The sequence below is a fragment of the Macaca thibetana genome, chromosome 3 (assembly GCF_024542745.1).
Source record: "Macaca thibetana thibetana isolate TM-01 chromosome 3, ASM2454274v1, whole genome shotgun sequence".
NCBI classification, from domain to species: Eukaryota; Metazoa; Chordata; class Mammalia; order Primates; family Cercopithecidae; genus Macaca; species Macaca thibetana.
Window position 1 is genome coordinate 14,432,171 of NC_065580.1, and position 19,106 is coordinate 14,451,276.

At 36.8% G+C, this 19,106-nt stretch overlaps 1 protein-coding gene across 2 annotated transcripts in view; it reads left to right on the plus strand.

Moving 5' to 3' along the window:
- Window positions 1–19,106, plus strand: part of TPK1 (thiamin pyrophosphokinase 1) — a 389,586-nt gene that overhangs the window by 291,072 nt on the left and 79,408 nt on the right. For both annotated transcript variants that reach the window (XM_050784905.1, XM_050784906.1), the window contains one exon: window positions 2,476–2,587. In XM_050784905.1, the coding sequence (XP_050640862.1) occupies window positions 2,476–2,587 (112 nt within the window). The remainder of the gene's footprint in view (window positions 1–2,475; window positions 2,588–19,106) is intronic.

Consider the following 19,106-nt stretch of genomic DNA (forward strand, 5'->3'; position numbering starts at 1 on the left):
TTTCTTTACTATATAGGACTGCCTTTGACTTCAAAGAGTTATCTTAGTTCAGAAAAGAGGCCAGAGCAGGAACCTGTGAAATGATTCATGGGAGAAGATGGAAGTAAATGATGAGTTCATATGCCTCTAGTCTCCAGTAATGGCATAAATCCTTAGGGAAGTTCTTTAATGTCAGCCTGTATGCCTGCCTGTGTCAAATCACATATAGGCTAGCACGTATTATGAATTAAGAAATCTGGGGAATGAACAAAAATTCCTTTATACAGTTGTTCATTTTCAAAAGATGTCACATAGACTTGAAGATACAGGAAGAAAGCAAAACACTGCTCTCATTTAACCATAAAAACTGTATTCGCATTTTATAAACACAAAGACCATTCACATATGGCTAAGCACCTTTCTGGAACAAGAGAAAACATGGTTAATTGATTGTGGGCTAAGGCCTATCTGTGACTTCTCAAGTCCACAGATGAGTTTATTCCCAGAATGAAAATTTTAAGGTCTGTTGATTCTTAAAATAATGAGGAAGGCAATGAATATATAGCATGCTTACTACTGTGTCATTTAAATCATTGGATTTTATAACAGCCCTCCTCTCCCTGGGAGAATAAAACTTAACATGTATATGTGCTGTTTCCTTTGCATTATATGATACAAGTTGAAGAATATTCTCTTAGGGAGCTAATATCACAAGTTGAAAAACACTTCCTTCTTTGCTTCACCATTCTTAACGGAAGTCACCTAGGAGCACCAAACATGCTAACGTATTCAGCTAGGCACCGCCAAACCATTAAGCAGGCCACAAACCGAGGAAAGAAAGTCGTCAATTAAGAGACAAGAACTAACTGTAACACACTGAAAAGAAGACAGCCCAAGAACACAGGAATTCTCTTTGATAAGTGATGGAGAAGCCGCATTCTAACAACAGGTCTCATTGTCAGAAACACTGTTATCAGACGCAGAAGTACAGAGATCTGGACAAGGTGTACCAGAAGTACAGAGAACTGGACAAGGTGTACCTTCCTTTCCTTGTTCCGCTGGTGCTATCTTGAGCCCTCCACTCTTTGCCACCCAATGTCCAGAATGCTACAGGCTACCTATAACCCTTCTGAAATTGCTGTGTTTTCTGATGGGAACCCTAAGAGTACTGCCCTTCAACAGGAAACTGGGTGGCGATCCACCTGTATGATAAGTCATCACCAATTCCTGTTTCTTCTCTGCTGAAGTCAGTGTAATACTAAGGAAATCCGAATTTCTAAAACGTCTGTCTCATCAACTCCTTCTTTTTTTTTTTTTTTTTTTCTTTGAGACAGAGTATTGCTTTGTCGCCCAGGCTGGAGTGCAATGGCCCGATCTCGGCTCACTGCAACCTCTGCCTCCCGGGTTCAAGCAGTTCTTCCACCACAGTCTCCCGAGTAGCTTGGATTACAGGCACCCACCATCACACCCAGCTAAGTTTTGTAATTTTATAGAGACAGGGTTTCACCATGTTGGCCAGGCTGGTCTTGAACTCCTGACCTCAGGTGATCTGCCCACCTCGACCTTCCAAAGTGCTGGGATTACAGGTGTGAGCCACCGCGCCTGGCCTCATCAACTCCTTCTATTAGAAAGAAAGTTTTGCTGGGCGCGGTGGCTCAAGCCTGTCCCAGCACTTTGGGAGGCCGAGACGGGCGGATCACGAGGTCAGGAGATCGAGACCACCCTGGCTAACACGGTGAAACCCCGTCTCTACGAAAAAATACAAAAAATTAGCGGGCGCGGTGGTGGGCGCCTGTAGTCCCAGCTACTCGGGAGGCTGAGGCAGGAGGATGGCATAAACCCGGGAGGCGGAGCTTGCAGTGAGCTGAGATCCGGCCACTGCACTTCAGCCTGGGCGACAGAGCAAGACTCCGTCTCAAAAAAAATAAATAAATAAAATAAAATAGAAAGAAGGTTTTGTTACCTCTTTGAGCATTTGTTTTGAAAGTGTGCTAGGTTTGGCATCTAGGGATGGTCATTTGTATTATGTTTAGTATATCTATCTTCAGAGAGAATTATTTATATAATGGAGAATGGTAGAAAGAAACAAATCCCAAATTTGTGTGGCAAGCTATTCAATATAAATCAACTTGGAGGGGGGGAATTCTATACAAAGAAATAAAGGCAGCTCTTGCCTAAAAGACAATAAAAACTTAAAAAATAAAAATAAAAAGCAAGGCCAAGACTCGTGACTCACGCCTGCAATCCCAGCACTTTGGGAGGCCAGGGCGGGTGGATCACTTGAGGTCAGGAGTTCGAGACCAGCCTGGCCAATGTGGTGAAACCCCATCTCTACTAAAAATATAAAAACTAGCTGGGTGTGGTGGTGCCCGCCTGTAGTCCCAGCTACTCAGGAGGGCTCAAGAGGGTTGTAGACACATCCTGCCCAGGTCTTCAGTGCACGTTAACATCCCTTCTCTTTTCCCCTTCTTAATGATCATTTCTTCTCTCCTTCAGGGAAAGCACAGATTGCATGTAGACACTGGAATGGAGGGTAATTGGTGCGGCCTTATTCCTGTTGGACAGCCTTGTACGCAGGTTACAACCACAGGCCTCAAGTGGAACCTCAGTAAGTAGAACCTTTCCATAAAGGAATGATGTTTTTTTCTTTTTTTCTCTGTTTCTTTTTTTTTTTAATGTCTCTGTGGTCTATACCTAGGAGGAATTGCTGGGTCTTCTGATAACTCTATGTTTAACCTATTGAGGAACTGCCAGATTACCTTCCAGTGTGCCCGAACCATTTTCCTATGTGCAGTGTAAGAGTGTTCCAGTTTCTCCACATTGTCAACACTTGGTATTATCTGTTTGCTGGTTTATAGCCATCCTAGAGCATGTGAAGGTGGCATCTCACTGGGGTTTTGATTTTCATTTCTCTGATGACTACTTATGTCAAGCATCTTTTCTTGTGCTTATGGAACATTCGTATATCTTCATTGGAGACATGTCTATTCAGCTCTTTTACCCATATTTTAATTGGCTATTTTTACATTGAGTTGTAAGAGTCCTTTATGTACTGTAGATACAAGTCCTTTACCCAGGTGTGTGACTTGCAAAAATGTTTGTTAGCCCTTAGCATATATTTTCACTTTTAACTAAATTAACAAATGTTAATGAAGTCTATGTTTTTTCTTTTGTGGATCGTACTTTTGGTGTCATATCAAAGAACTCTTTGCCCCACCTTCTTCACGATTTTGTGTATTTGAAAATCCTACTTTACTTTCCTAGAGAAGCAGCAAGTTCTTTTCGTAGTCAAATCTCTGACATAAGATTTGCTGCTCTTATTAAATTTTAAAATGTTTTCCAGTAATTGTGAACTGTATTAGGTCCTAGTAGTACTAAAACCAAGTTAAAAATATTAAAAAGTAAGGGGGTCCTGTTCATGAGATAAATACTGATTCTGAAAGGAACCATCAGTCATTGTGAAATGAATCAACTCTAGTCTTTCTAAGAATAGCAATAATTTAATCAAAGAGCTCTGACTGAATGTCAAAGGGATCATCTCCTGATTGACCAATATGGCAAAGTTGTACACGTAAAATATGGAACTATGTCATTCTTTTCTAACAAGTAAAGCACTTAGATTCCCACAAGAAAATAAATCTTTTTCCAAGAAATAAATATTTTGAAACACAAAGACTTGTAAAAAGACCTTTCTATGAGCCACTGCTGAAACAATTAGGAAAAACTAGAGATATTTTGAAACAAATGTCTAGAGAGCTCATCAGAATTTGAAAGGACTGCGAGAACACATCTCCTCCAGTGCACAGAAATATGTGACAGGCTTTGAAGCTGTTTAGCTGAAATTGACATGAGCTCCCATTGGAAGCTTTTTTGAGAACGTTCTGGTCCCAAACAACTGTTTTATTTTTTATAGTTCTCATTATTTCCAAGGGCACCCAATCTAGACAGTGGTGAACTTCCTGCTGGATCTAGGAGCAATCACACTTTTCAGGGCTGGCACCATGACAAAGGAGCACTGAGCAAACAGGAACGTTGGCACTAGGAGCAGGTGCCCCAGCTTCCTTTATCTTATAGTAATAAAAAAGAGTCATACATTAGACAAGATTCTTCTGGGATCTTTAGAATGTTCTTTGATCCTGTACTTCCCACAGCAATATGCACATTGTGTTAGTCCATTCTCACATTGCTGTTAAGAACTACCTGAGACTGGGTAATTTATAAAGAAAAGAGGTTTAACTGACTCACAGTTATGCAGGCCTACCAGGAAGCATGACCAGGAGGCCTCAGGAAACTTACAATCATGGCGGAAGGTGAAAGGGAAGCAGGCCCCTTCTTCACATGGCAGCAAGAGAGAATGAGAGCGATGAGGGACGTGCCACAGACTTTTAAACCATCAAATCTCATGAGAAGTCATTCACTACCACGAGAACAGCAAGGGGGAAGCCCGCTCCCATGATTCAGTCACCTCCCACCAGGTTCTTCCACCAACATTGGGAATTACAGTTCACCATGAGATTTGGGTGGGTACCTGCAGTCAAATCATACCACACATCCTCGTTCTGTGTAAGACTTTCTCTGGTAAGGGGGCCTTTAGCATGATGAGGGCAGGGCTCTTAGCCTTCCTGAGATAACTTTTGATCCAACCTGCATGTAATACGCCATTACTTATTTATATAGTTACACAACACTTTGACTTTTGAAGTAATTATTTATTCTACAACTTCATAAAAACAAAAAAAAACTTCATGGAATATGCAAAGCAATACAGTTGAAACACAAAGTGTTTCATCAATTACCTGTTGTAAAAGCACTAATTCATGGGGTCTTCTGATAGGTAATATTGCCTCATTAAAAGTTAATAAAAATAAATGTGACATCATGTTGACTTGAAGAAAAGCGGGTAGATTTCATTCACAGAGAGGGTCCCTGCCTTCCTTAGCGCTGTTGTCTGTGACAGCAGAGCCCTGAGGTCAGGGTTATTTTATCAGTCATGGCTGCAAAGGGACAGGGTGAAGGCGGGCTTGCAGAAAGAGAAGGAGTATGCAGATGTTTAGTCGGGAGCAGCTCACTTCTTGAGTTAATGGGAGTAAGCAAGTTTTTGTGAAGAAACTTGTCAAGGTCCTCAGGTGTGGCCCCACGGCTTGATCTCTACCTGTCTCCACCCACTCTTAAGTACGTGATGCCAGAAGTTCTAAAAATAGTTGGATTTATCTGTTACCAGGTTGCAATATTTCACGTGCCATTCTAGCATTTTAAAAAATTGTATGAATGATACCTAGGTACCAATCACCAAGGAGTGAACCTTTTCAAATATTATTACTGAAGCTGCCTATATTTACAGTCTTTTATTTCATAGCAATATGCTATGAATATTCTTTGACTTGTGTCTTGCATAAGAGTTTCTCTGGGATATATACAGTTGGGAGTGAAATAGCTGTGTCATAGATAATCACATCTTCACCTTTATGAGATATACATACTGCTCTGCACAGTGGCTGTACCAGTGTGCACTCAGCCCAGGAATACATAGAAACTCCCCTGCTCCTTATCCTCAACAATTCTTGCTATTATCAAATGTAATCATTTTTGCCAGCCTGATGAGTGTCAATGATATGTTTTTGTGTTGTCTGCTGATAAGGCTAAGCATCTTTCTGTAGTTATGATTCATGCTGGTTTCTTCTTCTGTGAATGGCTACTTTCTTTTGCCTATTTTTCCATTGGGATGTTAATTCGTAGACGTTCTAAAGACTTTTTCCTGGCTGTACTTTGACTTTTCAGTTTGTTCATGGTATTTTTATACGAACAGAGTTTATCGAGTTAAATGTAGTCAAAATTTACCAGATTTGTCATTTTCGTGTAAGTCACCTTTCTATTCCCCATGGTCATAAAGATCCTCAGTTTTAAGTTTCGTGTTTAGGTCTTTTCTTTCACCTGAAATTGATTTTTGTATATGATATGAGATAAGGATCTAGTTTTTTAAAGATAATGAATTGCCCTCACATCATTTATTAATCCTTTCTCCAGTGATTTGCAGTGTATGTAGCACAGGTGTTCATATGTATGGGTATGTTTCTTGGATCTGTTTTGTTCCTTTGGCTTACATACTTCTTCCTGTGCTGGAGCCACACTGCCTTCATTACCATAGCTTTATAATAAATATTGAAATGTGCTAAGTTGAGTCCTCAGACCTTGTTCTTCAAAATTGTCACTCTATTCCTGGCTTTTTGCTCTTTTTTGTTTGTTTTTGTTTGTTTGTTTTTGACACGGAGTCTCACACGGTCACCTGGGCTGGAGTGCAATGGCACAATTTCGGCTCACTGCAACCTCCGCCTCCTGGGTTCAAGCGGTTATCCTGCCTCGGCCTCCTGAGTAACTGGGATTACAGACACCTGCCACTACACCCAGCTAATTTTTGTTTGTTTGTTTGTTTGTTTCATTCTTAGTAGAGACAGGATTTCAGCAGGTTGGCCAGGCTTGTCTGGAACTACTGACCTTGTGATTCACCCACCTTTTCCTCCCCAAGTGCTGGGATTACAGGCGTGAGTCACCACACCCGGCCTGCTTTTCTTTATAAATTTTAGAAGTAACTTGACACGTGCCTCTCTGACACAATTCTATTATAATTTTTACTGCAATTACATTTAATGATTTGGGAAGAATTGAAAAATTGGGGAAGAAAATTTCTACATGAAATTGAGTCTTCCCATCCACAAATTTAGTTTAGCTCTCTATTTACTTAGAACTTTTAAATTCCTTTCAATAATTTGATAATTTTCTCTATAAACATCCTATGCATTTTTATAAGGTTGATTTCTATAAACCCTATATTTTGTGTCCCTAGTACAAATTATACTTTTAATAAATTACATTTTCTGTTTGTTGGTGCTATATAGATGCATAATTCATTTTTGTCTCTTTTAATATTAATGTACTGATGAACATTTATTATATCTGAAAATGTGACTGTAGAGTCACTTGGTTTTCTATACACAATCGTATTTCTATTAAAAATTAAGTTTTCTTCTGCAGTCTGTAACAAATAGAATTAAGTTATTATAATGGACTGAAATGGTGGCTTAAAAAAAAAAAAAGCCTTTTTGTTGGTTTCCTCATGGAACAAAGTGCAGAGGTAAGTACCTATAGGGCAAGGGTTCTATTCTTTCCTCAGCCTTTGCCTCAAAATCTGAGATATCTGTTGCAACTCCAGCTGTACTCTGCCTAGTAGGCATCAGAAGAGAGGAAAGGGAAGGGAGCAGGAAGGGTCTGTAACAGGAATCAGAGGCATCAGAGACATCAGAGATTCCTGGCATTCTCAGAAACCCTTCCTGTGTCCTTTTGCCTCAGTGGCCAGAACGGTAAAAAAATAGTCACCCTAGCTTCCAAGGAGGCTACATGTGCAATTTTTTTATCCAACTACATTGTCACTCCAAATAAAACTGAGGTTCCATCAGTAAGGAAGAAGAGAATGACTAGGGGTCTGCTCTTCTGTCAAAAAATGCCTTTGCTTCATCCATCATCTTGAACATATTATCTATGTATATCATAAAAAATTTATTTTAGTTTTCTTTCAGTCATATTCATATGGATTGCTGTTGTTTCTGTTGAAAAATCTACAATCAATGAAATTAATTCTGATTTGTTTATAATCTGTCAAATGTTTCTAGACCTTATGTTTTGCTTTGATATTCTAAAGTTTTACAACAATATGTTTACATGTAACCTTTCTTTTGTTCTAGTTGCTTTTTATTCAATCTGATAATTGGTAGAGTTCATCAATTCTGAAAATTCTTAGCCGTTTATCTTCTTTGATTGCTTCCCCTCCATTTTTTTTCTATTCTTTTCTCCTTGAATGTTTTAGTAAATATAGAACGTTTAGTAAACGTTTTAGCCCTCATCATCCCTCTTCCTTGTTTATTCTTTGTGCATTCTAGGTTATTTTTTTTTTCTTTTTTCTTTTTTTTTTTTCATCTTTCTTTTCACTTTTTCTGTCTTTGGCTGTTTCTAATCTGCCATTTAATGATTGTGTTTTGAATTTCATAGATTTTATTTTTCACTCTTTTTTATCTCAAAAAATTTAAGATCACATCTTGTTTGGTGCCAGTATTTTAATTATATATTTAATTTTTAAATACATAAGCAGATGTTTAAAATATTGGAAATTGACATGAATTATTTAATCTATTAGATTGTTAAAAATGTCATAATTTGATAGGAGTTTTTTTAGAAATTGGGGCCTATTATAATAAATGATATCTTATATTTGGTAGAATACAATATGGTATTTGAGCATTCTAGTTTCTTCATCTCCTTTTTGACCTAATTCTGCTATTTTTCCTTTTCTTATTTTTTGAGAGGGAGTCTCAAATTTTCTTTTTCCAATTATTTTTAACTTTTAGGTTCAGAGATACATGTGCAGGTTTGCTATACAGGTATATTGCATGTCATGGGGGTTTTACATACAGATTATTTTACCACCCAGGTAATAAGCATAGTACCCAATAGGTAATTTTTCAATCCTTACCCTCCACCCTCAACTAGACATTGGTGTCTGTTGTTCCCTTCTTTGTGTCTATATGTACTCAACATTTCGCTTCGTCTTATAAGTGAGAACATGTGGTATTTGGTTTTCTGTTTTTGTGTTAGTTCACTTAAGATAATGGCCTCCAGCTCCATCTGTGTTGCTGCAAAGGGCATGATCTTGTTCTTTTTATGGCTGCGTGATATTCCATGGTGTATATGTACCACATGTTACTTCTCCATTCTACTGTTGATGAGGATTTAGGTTGATTCAGTGTCTTTGCTATTGTGGCTAGCGCTGTGATGAACACACATGTACATGTTCTTTATGGTAGAATGATTTATATTTCTTTGGGTATATATGCAATAATGGGATTGCTGGGTCAAATGGTAATTCTGCTTTGAGTTCTCCGAAAAATCACTAAACTGGTTTCCACCATGGCTGAACTAATTTCCATTCCCACCAGCAGTGTATGTATTCCTTTTCTCTTCAGCCTCACCAGCATCTGTTAATTTTTTGACTTTTTGATAATACTGCTGTTTTTAAATATTTCCTTTTTTCTCACTCATGATAGACACTTTATCCTGTGTTTTATATATTTTGGTTGTCTTTTTTTTTTTTTTCCTGTAGAAATATGTAGAAGCTGAGGTTAAGCATGTTCTTTGACATGAGATTTTAAGTTGCTTCTGCCAGTGCCCTGAGGTATAACCAATCCTGGAACACTTAGCTATCTCGGTATAAGGTTTTCCTGAAGACGCTTTCAGTGTTAATTAAAACGACAAAGAATTGAGGTGTCTTTTTTAGTTTTTACCACTGTGAAAGCCCAGGCTGATAGAGAGGTGTTTCCTTGTTCTGAACCTTTTCTGGCGGACCAGTTATTTCCTGGTCGCTATGGTCTGAAGGTTTATGTCCCCCTCCCCCCAATTCGTATGTTGAAACTTAATCATCAATGTGATGTTATCAGGAGGTGGAGACATTGGGAGGTGACTAGATCATGAACCCTCATGAATGGGATTAATGCCCTTGTAAAAGAGACCTGAGAGAGACACTTACTTCTTTCACCACTCAGTAAGATGGCACCATCTGTAAACCAGGCAATGGACCCTCTCCAGATGCCAAATCCATGGTGCCTTGATCTTGTAATTCTTAACCTCTAGAACTGTGAGCAATAAATTTCTGATATCTGTAAGCTATCTAGTTTATGGTATTTTATTAGAGTAACCCATATAGACTAAGACAGAAGTCTACCCCTCTATTAAAGTTATAGCACTGAATTTATATAGAACCTCAGTCCTAACTCTTACTTTATCAAGGACCAACATCTTGATTCTTGATTGACACGTATCTGAAAAGAAAGGCATCTTAGTTAAGGAAAGCAGCCAACATTATCTGTGCAGGTGCCCTGTTTTCCTTCAATTTTAGATCACTGAAGAATTTATTTTCTTGTGAGCTTAGCATGTTAGTTATAGAACATTTATAATAAATTAGGTATTATGTCTAAGAGTCTGGTATCAGGAGAATTTCAGGATATATGGGCTACCATATGGCCAGAATGGAAACCTTCCACATCTCCTAGCTGAGGTTGAGGACAAGTGTAGCAACAGGGAACCCTCTGAAAGGCAAAAGTTAACAACAAAGGCTCTGGCAAGGTTTTTCAGAGGCCACAATTATATTTTGAAGTGACTCTACTCAAACTTTGACTCATGGAAACATATAAATACAAATCATTATTGTAAAGATTCCAACACTCATATTTTCACCTTTGGGAAATCTGAATTTCAGACTTACTCTGATTTTTGAAGTTCCAAATAGAGCCACTGCTCATCCTAATCATTAACCCTAGAATCCTGCCCCTTTTTGGATATTTTTCAGAACCCAGCACACTGGCTTCATCCTCCCCATTCTCTTGTCTCCCTACTCAGCCACGTTCCATACTCTATTCCAAAAACAAAGGTCCTCTTCAATAATTTACTAAAACTACCCCAGTCTTTCAAAATCTCCTGCCAGGAGATAACTACTTAATCTGACTTATGTATTTGTGTTAATGGGTGTTAATAGCTCAAAGTTGGGTTTCCTTCCTAGATAATCCTGGTGAATTTAGCGGGGTGTATTTAGGTTGATATTCCATGTAATACCTATACAGTCAAGTGGCAGTATACTCTATGTATGGGTTTGTGGTATTTCCAGAAGTTTTCAACTTTTCACAAAGGATGAGAACAATAATCAGAATTGTAGTATTAATGTTCATATGATATTTCACATTTTAAAAAAGTCTTTTAAATATTACAATAGGTCTGTGTGACAGGTTGGATTTTTTGTATTTTTCAGATATGGAAATAGTACTTAAAATCTCTAGTTGGCCTAAATTTACATAATTATGGATTATTGCACTCAAAGTTTGAAATCAAGTCTTCAATACTATTTATCTTTGTTTCCAATTAGTAAGTGAAAGACTTACATAAAACAAGTTGATGTTTAAAAAAATTTAACTTGGAATATAGAGAATGTAAATTTGGGACAAAAGATGAATTTGGGATAAAGAGAAGATAGGAGGAAGGTAACTAGATGGGAAAGCAAAGGTGATACGAAAGAGAAGATAATGGCACAGAATGGAAAGTAATGGCAAGAAAAGTGAAATTCTGAGGGACAGAACTTTTAACTTTTCTACACTTTTGCCTAAGGAAAATATTAAATGGAGTTGCCTTCCATTTGTCCAGGCCCCTTTATATAGCACTCATGTTGAGATTGAAATTATGTATTCATTGTTCGTTCTTTTATGTTTTTTTCCCCAAAGAAATATACAAGTAAATGACAAAGAAATTTCTCAGCATTGACTAAAAGAGACTCAACTCTTTTAACCTAAGGGAAAGAGTTTTGAAAGAGAGAAATTATGAGAAAACAGTTTGAACAGATTTTTCATCTCTGTGAACATAAAAAAGCTGTAATAAGCATATAAAGGTACCATGGTTTTCTGCAGGAGTTTTCTATGAAAATTTTTAAGTGCCAGCCTAACAAGGGAACAGTTCATGCATCTGTAAAATTACACTTGTTAATAATGCATTTTCAGTGAGAAATGCTCTTAATTCTCACTCCACTGTAACTCACAAAGTGACTGTAGGCAGTTGTCATAGTATAGCTACAGATATTCCCACTTAGGTTATAACCTCTTGTGAGCTAGTGCCACTAATGGGTGAGATGTTTTGTGTTTTTAAATGTCTTCGTTATTGTATTAATTATTGATTTTCCAGACCAGTGCTTTAAAAAGACACTCTGAAACTGTGACATCACTATTTCTTGTCTGAGTCAAGGACGATGTCTTTCATAGTGTAAGTGATCTATAATCAATAACTTACTCTGAATTGAATTAAATATGTTAACATTTTTCCAGAAAAAAAAAAGATGCGTTACAGATCAAAGGTGACAATAAAGTTGGCAATCTTTTCCCCTCTGGTCCTTCCTAAAATAGATGCTAGCTGAGGTCTTTCACCCCCAAAACCCTTTTCTCGAGTTAACGAGTTGGTGAAATGATTGCATTTTATCACATTTACGATGCCATTGATAGTAAGATACGTAGTATTTTATGTATACTAAGAAAAAATATACTAATTATAATTGCAGAGATATAGGAAAGTATCCATGTTAGAACTGATGAAATTTGATAGATCAAATCAAATAGAAAATTAAGTTATTTATAGACTCTGTATATTAGACCTTTGTCAGATGCATAGTTTGCAAATATTTTCTCCCATTCTGTAGGTTATTTACTCTCTTGATCGTTTCTTTTACTCTGCAGAAGCTCTTTCGTTTCATTAGGTCCCATTTGTCAATTTTTGGTTTTGTTGCAATTGCTTTTAGTGTCTTCATCATGAAATCTTTGCTGGATTCTATGTCCAGAATGGTATTTCTTAGGTTATCCCCAGGATTTTTATAGTTTTAGGTTTTACATTTAAGTCTATACTCCATCTTGAGTTGATTTTTGTATAGAGTGTAAGGAAGGGGTCCAGTTTCAATCTTCTACATATGGCTAGCCAGCTACTCCAGCACCATGTGTTGAATAGGGAGTCTTTTCCCCATTGCTTGTTTTTTTCAGCTTTGCTGAAGATCAGATGATTATTGGTGTGTGGTATTACTTCTGGGCTCTCTATTCTGTTCCTTTGGTCTATGTGTCTGCTTTTGTACCAGTACCATGCTATTTTGGTTACTGTACCCTTGTAGCATAGCTTGAAGTCAGATGATGCCTCCAGCTTCGTTTATTTTGCTTAAGAGTGCCTTGGCTATTCAGGCTATTTGGTTCCATATGAACTTCAAAATAGTGTTTTCTATTTCTGTGAAGAATCATTGGTAGTTCAATAGGAATAGCATTGAATCTCTACATTGCTTAAGACAGTGTGGCCATTTTAACAATATTTATGAGCATGGAATCTTTTTCCATTTGTTTGTGTCATCTCTGATTTCTTAGAGCAATGTTTTGTAATTCTCATTGTAGAGATCTTTCACCTCCCTGGTTAGCTGTATTCCCAGCAAAATACAAACAACCTTGTTAAAAAGTAGACAAAGGACATGATCCGACACTTTTCGAGAGAAGGTATACATGTGGCCAACAAGCATATGAAAAAAATGCAGAACACCACTAATCGTTAGAGAAATGCAAATCAAAACCACAGTGAGATACCATCTTACACCAGTCAGAATGACTATTATTAAAAAGTCAAAAAATAAAAGATGCTGGCAAGGTCACAGAAAAAAGGGAGTGCTTTATACTTTGCTGAGGAAGTGTAAATTAGTTCAGCCATTGTGGAAAGCAGCGTGGAAATTCCTTAGAGAATTTAAAACAGAATTACCATTTCACCCAGTAATCTTACTTTTGAGTATATACCCAAAATAATAAAAATATTTCTGTCCTAAAGACACATGCATATGTTCATTTCAGCACTATTCACAATAGCAAAGACATGGAATCAACCTAAATGCCCATCAACAGTAGACTGGATAAAGAAAATGTGATAAATACACACTATGGAATACTATGCAGCCATAAAAAAAAACAAGATCATGTCTTTTGTGGGAACATGGATGGAGCTGGAGACTATTGTCCTTAGCAAACTAACACAGGAACTGAAAACCAAATACCACATATTCTCACTTAAAAGTGGGAGCTAAATGATGAGAACTGATGAACACAAAGAAGGAAACAACAGACACTGATGTCTACTTGAGAGGGAAGGGTGGGAAGTGGGAGAGGAGCAGAAAAGATAGCTATTATGTACTGAGCTTAGTACTGGAGTAATGAAATAATATGTAAAACAAACCCCCATGACATGTGTTTACCTATGTAACCTTCATATGTACCCCTAAACCTAAAAGAAAAGTTAAAAAAAAAAGAAAAGAAAATGTGGTACATATAAACCATGGAGCACTATGCAACCATTAAGAAGAATGAGATCATGTCCTTTGCATTAACATGGATGGAGCAAACGAATGTAGGAACAGAAAACCAAATAACACACCAAGTATTCTCACTTATAAGTGGGAGCTAAACAATGAGAATACGTGAATACAAAGAGTGGAGTGGAACAGTAGACACTGGGGCCCACTTCAGGGTGGGATTAGGGAGAGGATCAGAAAAAATACCTATCAGGGGCCATGTTTATTACCCAGGTGATAAAATAATCTGTACACCAAACCTTCATAAAACACAGTTTACCTATACAGCAAACCTGACCATGTACCCCTGAACCTAAAATAAAAGTGAACAGTGAAAAATAAGAAACAGAAAGATTCCTGAATGTCTTGTGATGGATTCTTAGGCCTAGTGTAAAAGATCCTTTCGGGGTTATCTGATTCTATAGGAAACCTAGCCTTTCATTGTTGTTTATTATTTTGAAACTCTGTTTAGTTAGAAGCTAACTGGTAAGGGGCTGATGATAATGTAAATGATTACTGTTTGTAAAAGTCAAATGAGTTTTTGTTCTGTTAAAAATGCAGTGGATTTTCACCCTATAGAATTGACCAGTTTCGTATTCATTAGCAAAGTCATGTCAGCATTCCCAATTATCTGTAGATGTGTCTGTCCTTTGTAGAGTCTCCTTGAAGCAGTTTTTTTTTTTTAAACAGGCTTTCTCATTAATTAATGACTTAAATAAAATATCTGTCATGTTCATTTTATATTCGTATGAGCCATTATTTTACCTTTTAAAAACTATTTGTTAACAAACTAAATTGCAGTCACTTGTGATATTTTAAGGATCACAAGCTGTTGTGGTCTTTTTAAAAAAAGTTGATTTTGTTATTGCAAAATACTGTTTAACTTCCAAGTAGAGGTCAGCGGTAGCCCTGGAAACAAAGAGCTGGTTATGTCACTTCCGTATTTGTGTAGTGGGAAAAGGTCTCACAAAGAGCTATGCTGTGCTATCTTTGTATGAAAAGGGTCATGGCCATGACTTTGAGCCAAGTTAAGCAAGAGGAATCAGATTTATGATCCTGATCTTCTAGGAGGCAAGCGTTGATTCTAACTCTAGTAAACTAAGCTAGAAAGAAATGATAGCTGTTTTTTTAAACATTTTTTGAGATGTAATTCACATATCATACAATTCACTCACTTAACATGTATAGTCAATAGTATTTAGTATATTAAAATATGTGTGCAGCCATCACCAGACAAATTTAGAAAGTTCATCCTTTCAGAAAGAAACCATGTATCCTTTAGCTGTCACCCTCACAGCCCACCATCCCATCCCTTTTTGCTCCAGACCTAAGCAACTACTTCTCTATTTCCTATCTCTAGATTTTCTTATTCTAGTCTTTCATATGAATTGAATCATGTAATTGAATCACGTAATCACAAAAATAGGGATTTTTTTGACTGACTTCTTTCACTTAGCATAACATTTTTAAGGTTCATCAATGTAGAAATTTATCAGTATTTCATTAACTTATATGGCTGCATAATATTCCACCATATGATTATACCACATTTTATCTATTTGTCAATTAACATTTGAATTGTTTCCACCTTTTGCCTATTGTAAGTAATGCTGCTATCGACATTCATGTACAAATTTCTGTGTAGACATGTCTTCATTTTTGAGGGGTATATACCTAGGAGTAGACTTTCTGGGCATTATTGTGTCTTTATGTTTAATTGCTGAAGAACTTCCAGAGTGTTTTCCAAAGGGACTACACCATTTTCTATTCCTACCAACAATGTATGAGAGTTCCAATTTTGCCATGTCCTTGTCAACGCTTATTTTTATCTGACTTTTTGATTCTAGCCAGTCTGGCGTGTGTGAAGTGGTATCTCACTGTGGTTTTAATTTGCATTTCCCTGATGAATAATGATGTGGAATATGTTTTCAAGTACTTCTTGGCCATTCGTATACCTTTCACGCAGATTCTTCAGCCATTTTTTAATTGCGCTATTTGTCTTTTAATCATTGAGTTGTTAGAGTTCTTTATGTATTCCAGATACAAGTCCCTTATCAGATATATTTTATTATATTTTGTGGGCTCTCTTTTTGCTTTCTTAATGGTGTTCTTTAAAGCAAAAAGAAAAACTGCTAGTGTTGACAAAGTCTTATTTTTTTCACGTGTTACTTATGCTTTTTGCATCATATCTAAGAATTGGTTGTAAAATCCAATATCATGAAAATTTATTCTTACATTTTATTTTAAGAATTTACAGTTTTATGCTTACATTTAGGTTCTGGATCTGTGTTGAATTAATTTTAATATTTAAGTAATTTTGTGTGAGTTATAGCTAGGATTCTAATAGAGATTGTGTTGATTCTATAGAGTATTTTGGAGAGTAGAGCCATCTTAACAAAGTTGTCTTCTAATCCATGAACATGGAATGTTTTTCATTTATTTGGATCTCATTTAATTTCTTTTCATGTTCTTTTTAAATAGTATAGGTTGTGTACTTCTTCTGTTACATTATTTAGTATTTTTTTATGCTGTAGTGAATGGAATTCATTTTATTTTGGGATTGTTAATTCCAACTGTATAGAGATACAGTTGATTTCTGCAATTTATCTTGTATCCTGCAACCTTGCTGAACTTATTCCTTAGGACTAATGTATTTTTAGCAGATTTCTTAGGAGTTTCTATGTACAAGATCACAATTTCTGCAAATAGAAGTACTTTTACTTCTTTTCAAATCTAGATGCTTTTTATTCCTTTTTCTCGCCAAATTGTCCTGGCTAGAACCTCAGGTACAATATTGAATAAAAGTGTTGAGAGTGTACATCCTTGTTGTGTTCCTGATCTTAGGAAGAAAGCATCTAGTTTTCTGTTCTCAAGAATGATGTGAATTGTGGGCTTTTCATAGATGTCCTTTATTAGATTAAGGGAGTTATTTGCTATTTCCAGTTGTTGAGTGGTTATATTATGAAAGTGTGTTGGATTTTGTATCTTTCTGCATCTGTTGAAATGAACATTTGATTTTAAAACTTCTATTGATATGTTTTACATTAATTGAATTTCAGATATTAAATCAAACTTGCATCCCTGGAATAAATCCCACTTGGTCATAATGTGTAATTATTGTTATATGTTACTGGATTTGGTTTCTGACTATTTTGTTGAGGATTTTTGCATCCATATTCCTAACAGATATTGTTCTGTGACTTTCTCTTCTTGTGATGTCTTTGTCTGGTTTTAGTATCAGGATAATACTCTTAAAGTTCAGGTGTTCAAGAGAGAAACTATTAAGATAAACTATTTAAGATAATGCTCTTAAAATTCAAGTATTCAAGAGAGAAACTGGGGAAGTCAGCCAAGGCAGCAAGAACAACCCAATTAAAGTAGAGCTAGCAGGCAAGATGCAGAATGTGGGGTACATGACACAGGGATTTTTACAGTGTAGAAAATTTTTATGTTTGACCGTATATTTGAAGATAGATAGATAGATAGATAGACAGACAGACAGACAGACAGACAGACAGACAGACTTAGAATGGGTGTTGTCTGATAGGTAGATGAAGAAAATTGACAATATTTGTTAAAATTTTCATGATACAAGTTTTTTTCAGATTTATCAGTTCCCTATTGCTGCTATAACAAATTGCCACCAACTTAGTGGCCTAAAACAACACAAAGTCATGATTTTACAGTTTGGAGGACAGTCAGAAATAAGTCTCATGAGACTAAAATACAAGCATTGGCAGAGCTTCATTCCTCCTGGAGGCTGCAGGAGGGAATATTTTTCTAACCCTTTCCAGCTTCTAAAGGCCGCCCACACTTCTTGGCTCCTAACCCTTTCCTCCATCCTCAGGACCTGGCAGCATAGCACCGTCAAATCTCTCTCCCTCTTTTTCTGACCTCTCCTTCCACTGTCACATTTTTTTTTCTCTGACTCTGAGTCTTCTGCCTTCTTGTTTTAAGGAACTTGTGACTACACTAGGACCACCTGGATAGCCAAGGATAATCCCATCCCAAGATTAATCAGATTAATCATTCTTAATCCATCTGTAAAGTTCCTCTTGCCATGTAAGTAGCATATTGGCAGGTTCCGGGGATTACAATTGAGGACTTTTTAGTGGCCCGTTATTCAGCCTACCATATCAGATAGTAATCCAGTGATTTTCTAAAATAATACTTCTTGAATACAGTTATCATGCCATTGAATCTGTACAATTGCTCTGAAAAATCAATGTATAAAGACAGTGTATAATTGTATTCTTTTTGAAAAACTGAATGTCAGTGTTGTCATTCATCTTGCCTCAGGTAACTTGTGGTTAAGAATCAAGACATAAACAAATTGTGCAGGTCGAATTTATTTGATGCCCTCAACAGGGAATGAGGGCTACCATTTCCATTCAAGGTAGTTACTGTTCACCAAAATTGTAGTAAGTTTAGCCATGTGTGTATTTTGATGCTTCAGAACCAGGAAGGAAGTCAGCAGGTTTAGTAAGACTAGAGCTCACTCTTCACTCCATGGCAGGTTGTATCTAGTCTCTTCTTAGACATATGTTTCCCAGCCTATTTGCATGTCTTCTCTTTTTTTAGCCTTTTTAAGTTGTACTTATATGAGAGACTGATACTTTATACCAATAAGAGGCAGCAATCTGATGTGGAAATAAGATTTTCGAGGCTCTAACAACATGTGGCTGTAAAGGCAACAAGAGAGAGTCTAACTTTCTCCCTCCTGTTTTTGTTGCCTTTCTGGCCACATGTTGTTAGAGTCTCCGGACTCTAAGAGTCCTTACAGATCAGTCTAGTAGTTGCCAGTTACTTCACTGAGCACACATACACCATTAAACTGCTGGTGGACTACTTATGTGGCTATCACTCTTACTCCTCTCCCTTCCACGTCCGCATATACCTACACTCGGATATAATACAAGCTTAGTTTGTTTATTATGCACAAGATTTGGTCAGTTGGGGATTATAGACCACAAAACTACCACTTTTGATGAGTTCCGATTATTAGCATTGAGGAATGGTTGCACCAGTTGGCAATCGTGGGAAACTCTCGGACCTAGCTTTTTTGAAGAAGGCAAAGTCTGGGGAGGGGGTCGATTAGCAGGAGATATTATTTCTCTATAGAGAAAAATACATGGAAAAACAAGATTACTTTTTAGATTATGTCATTCTGAAGATTGCATAGTAT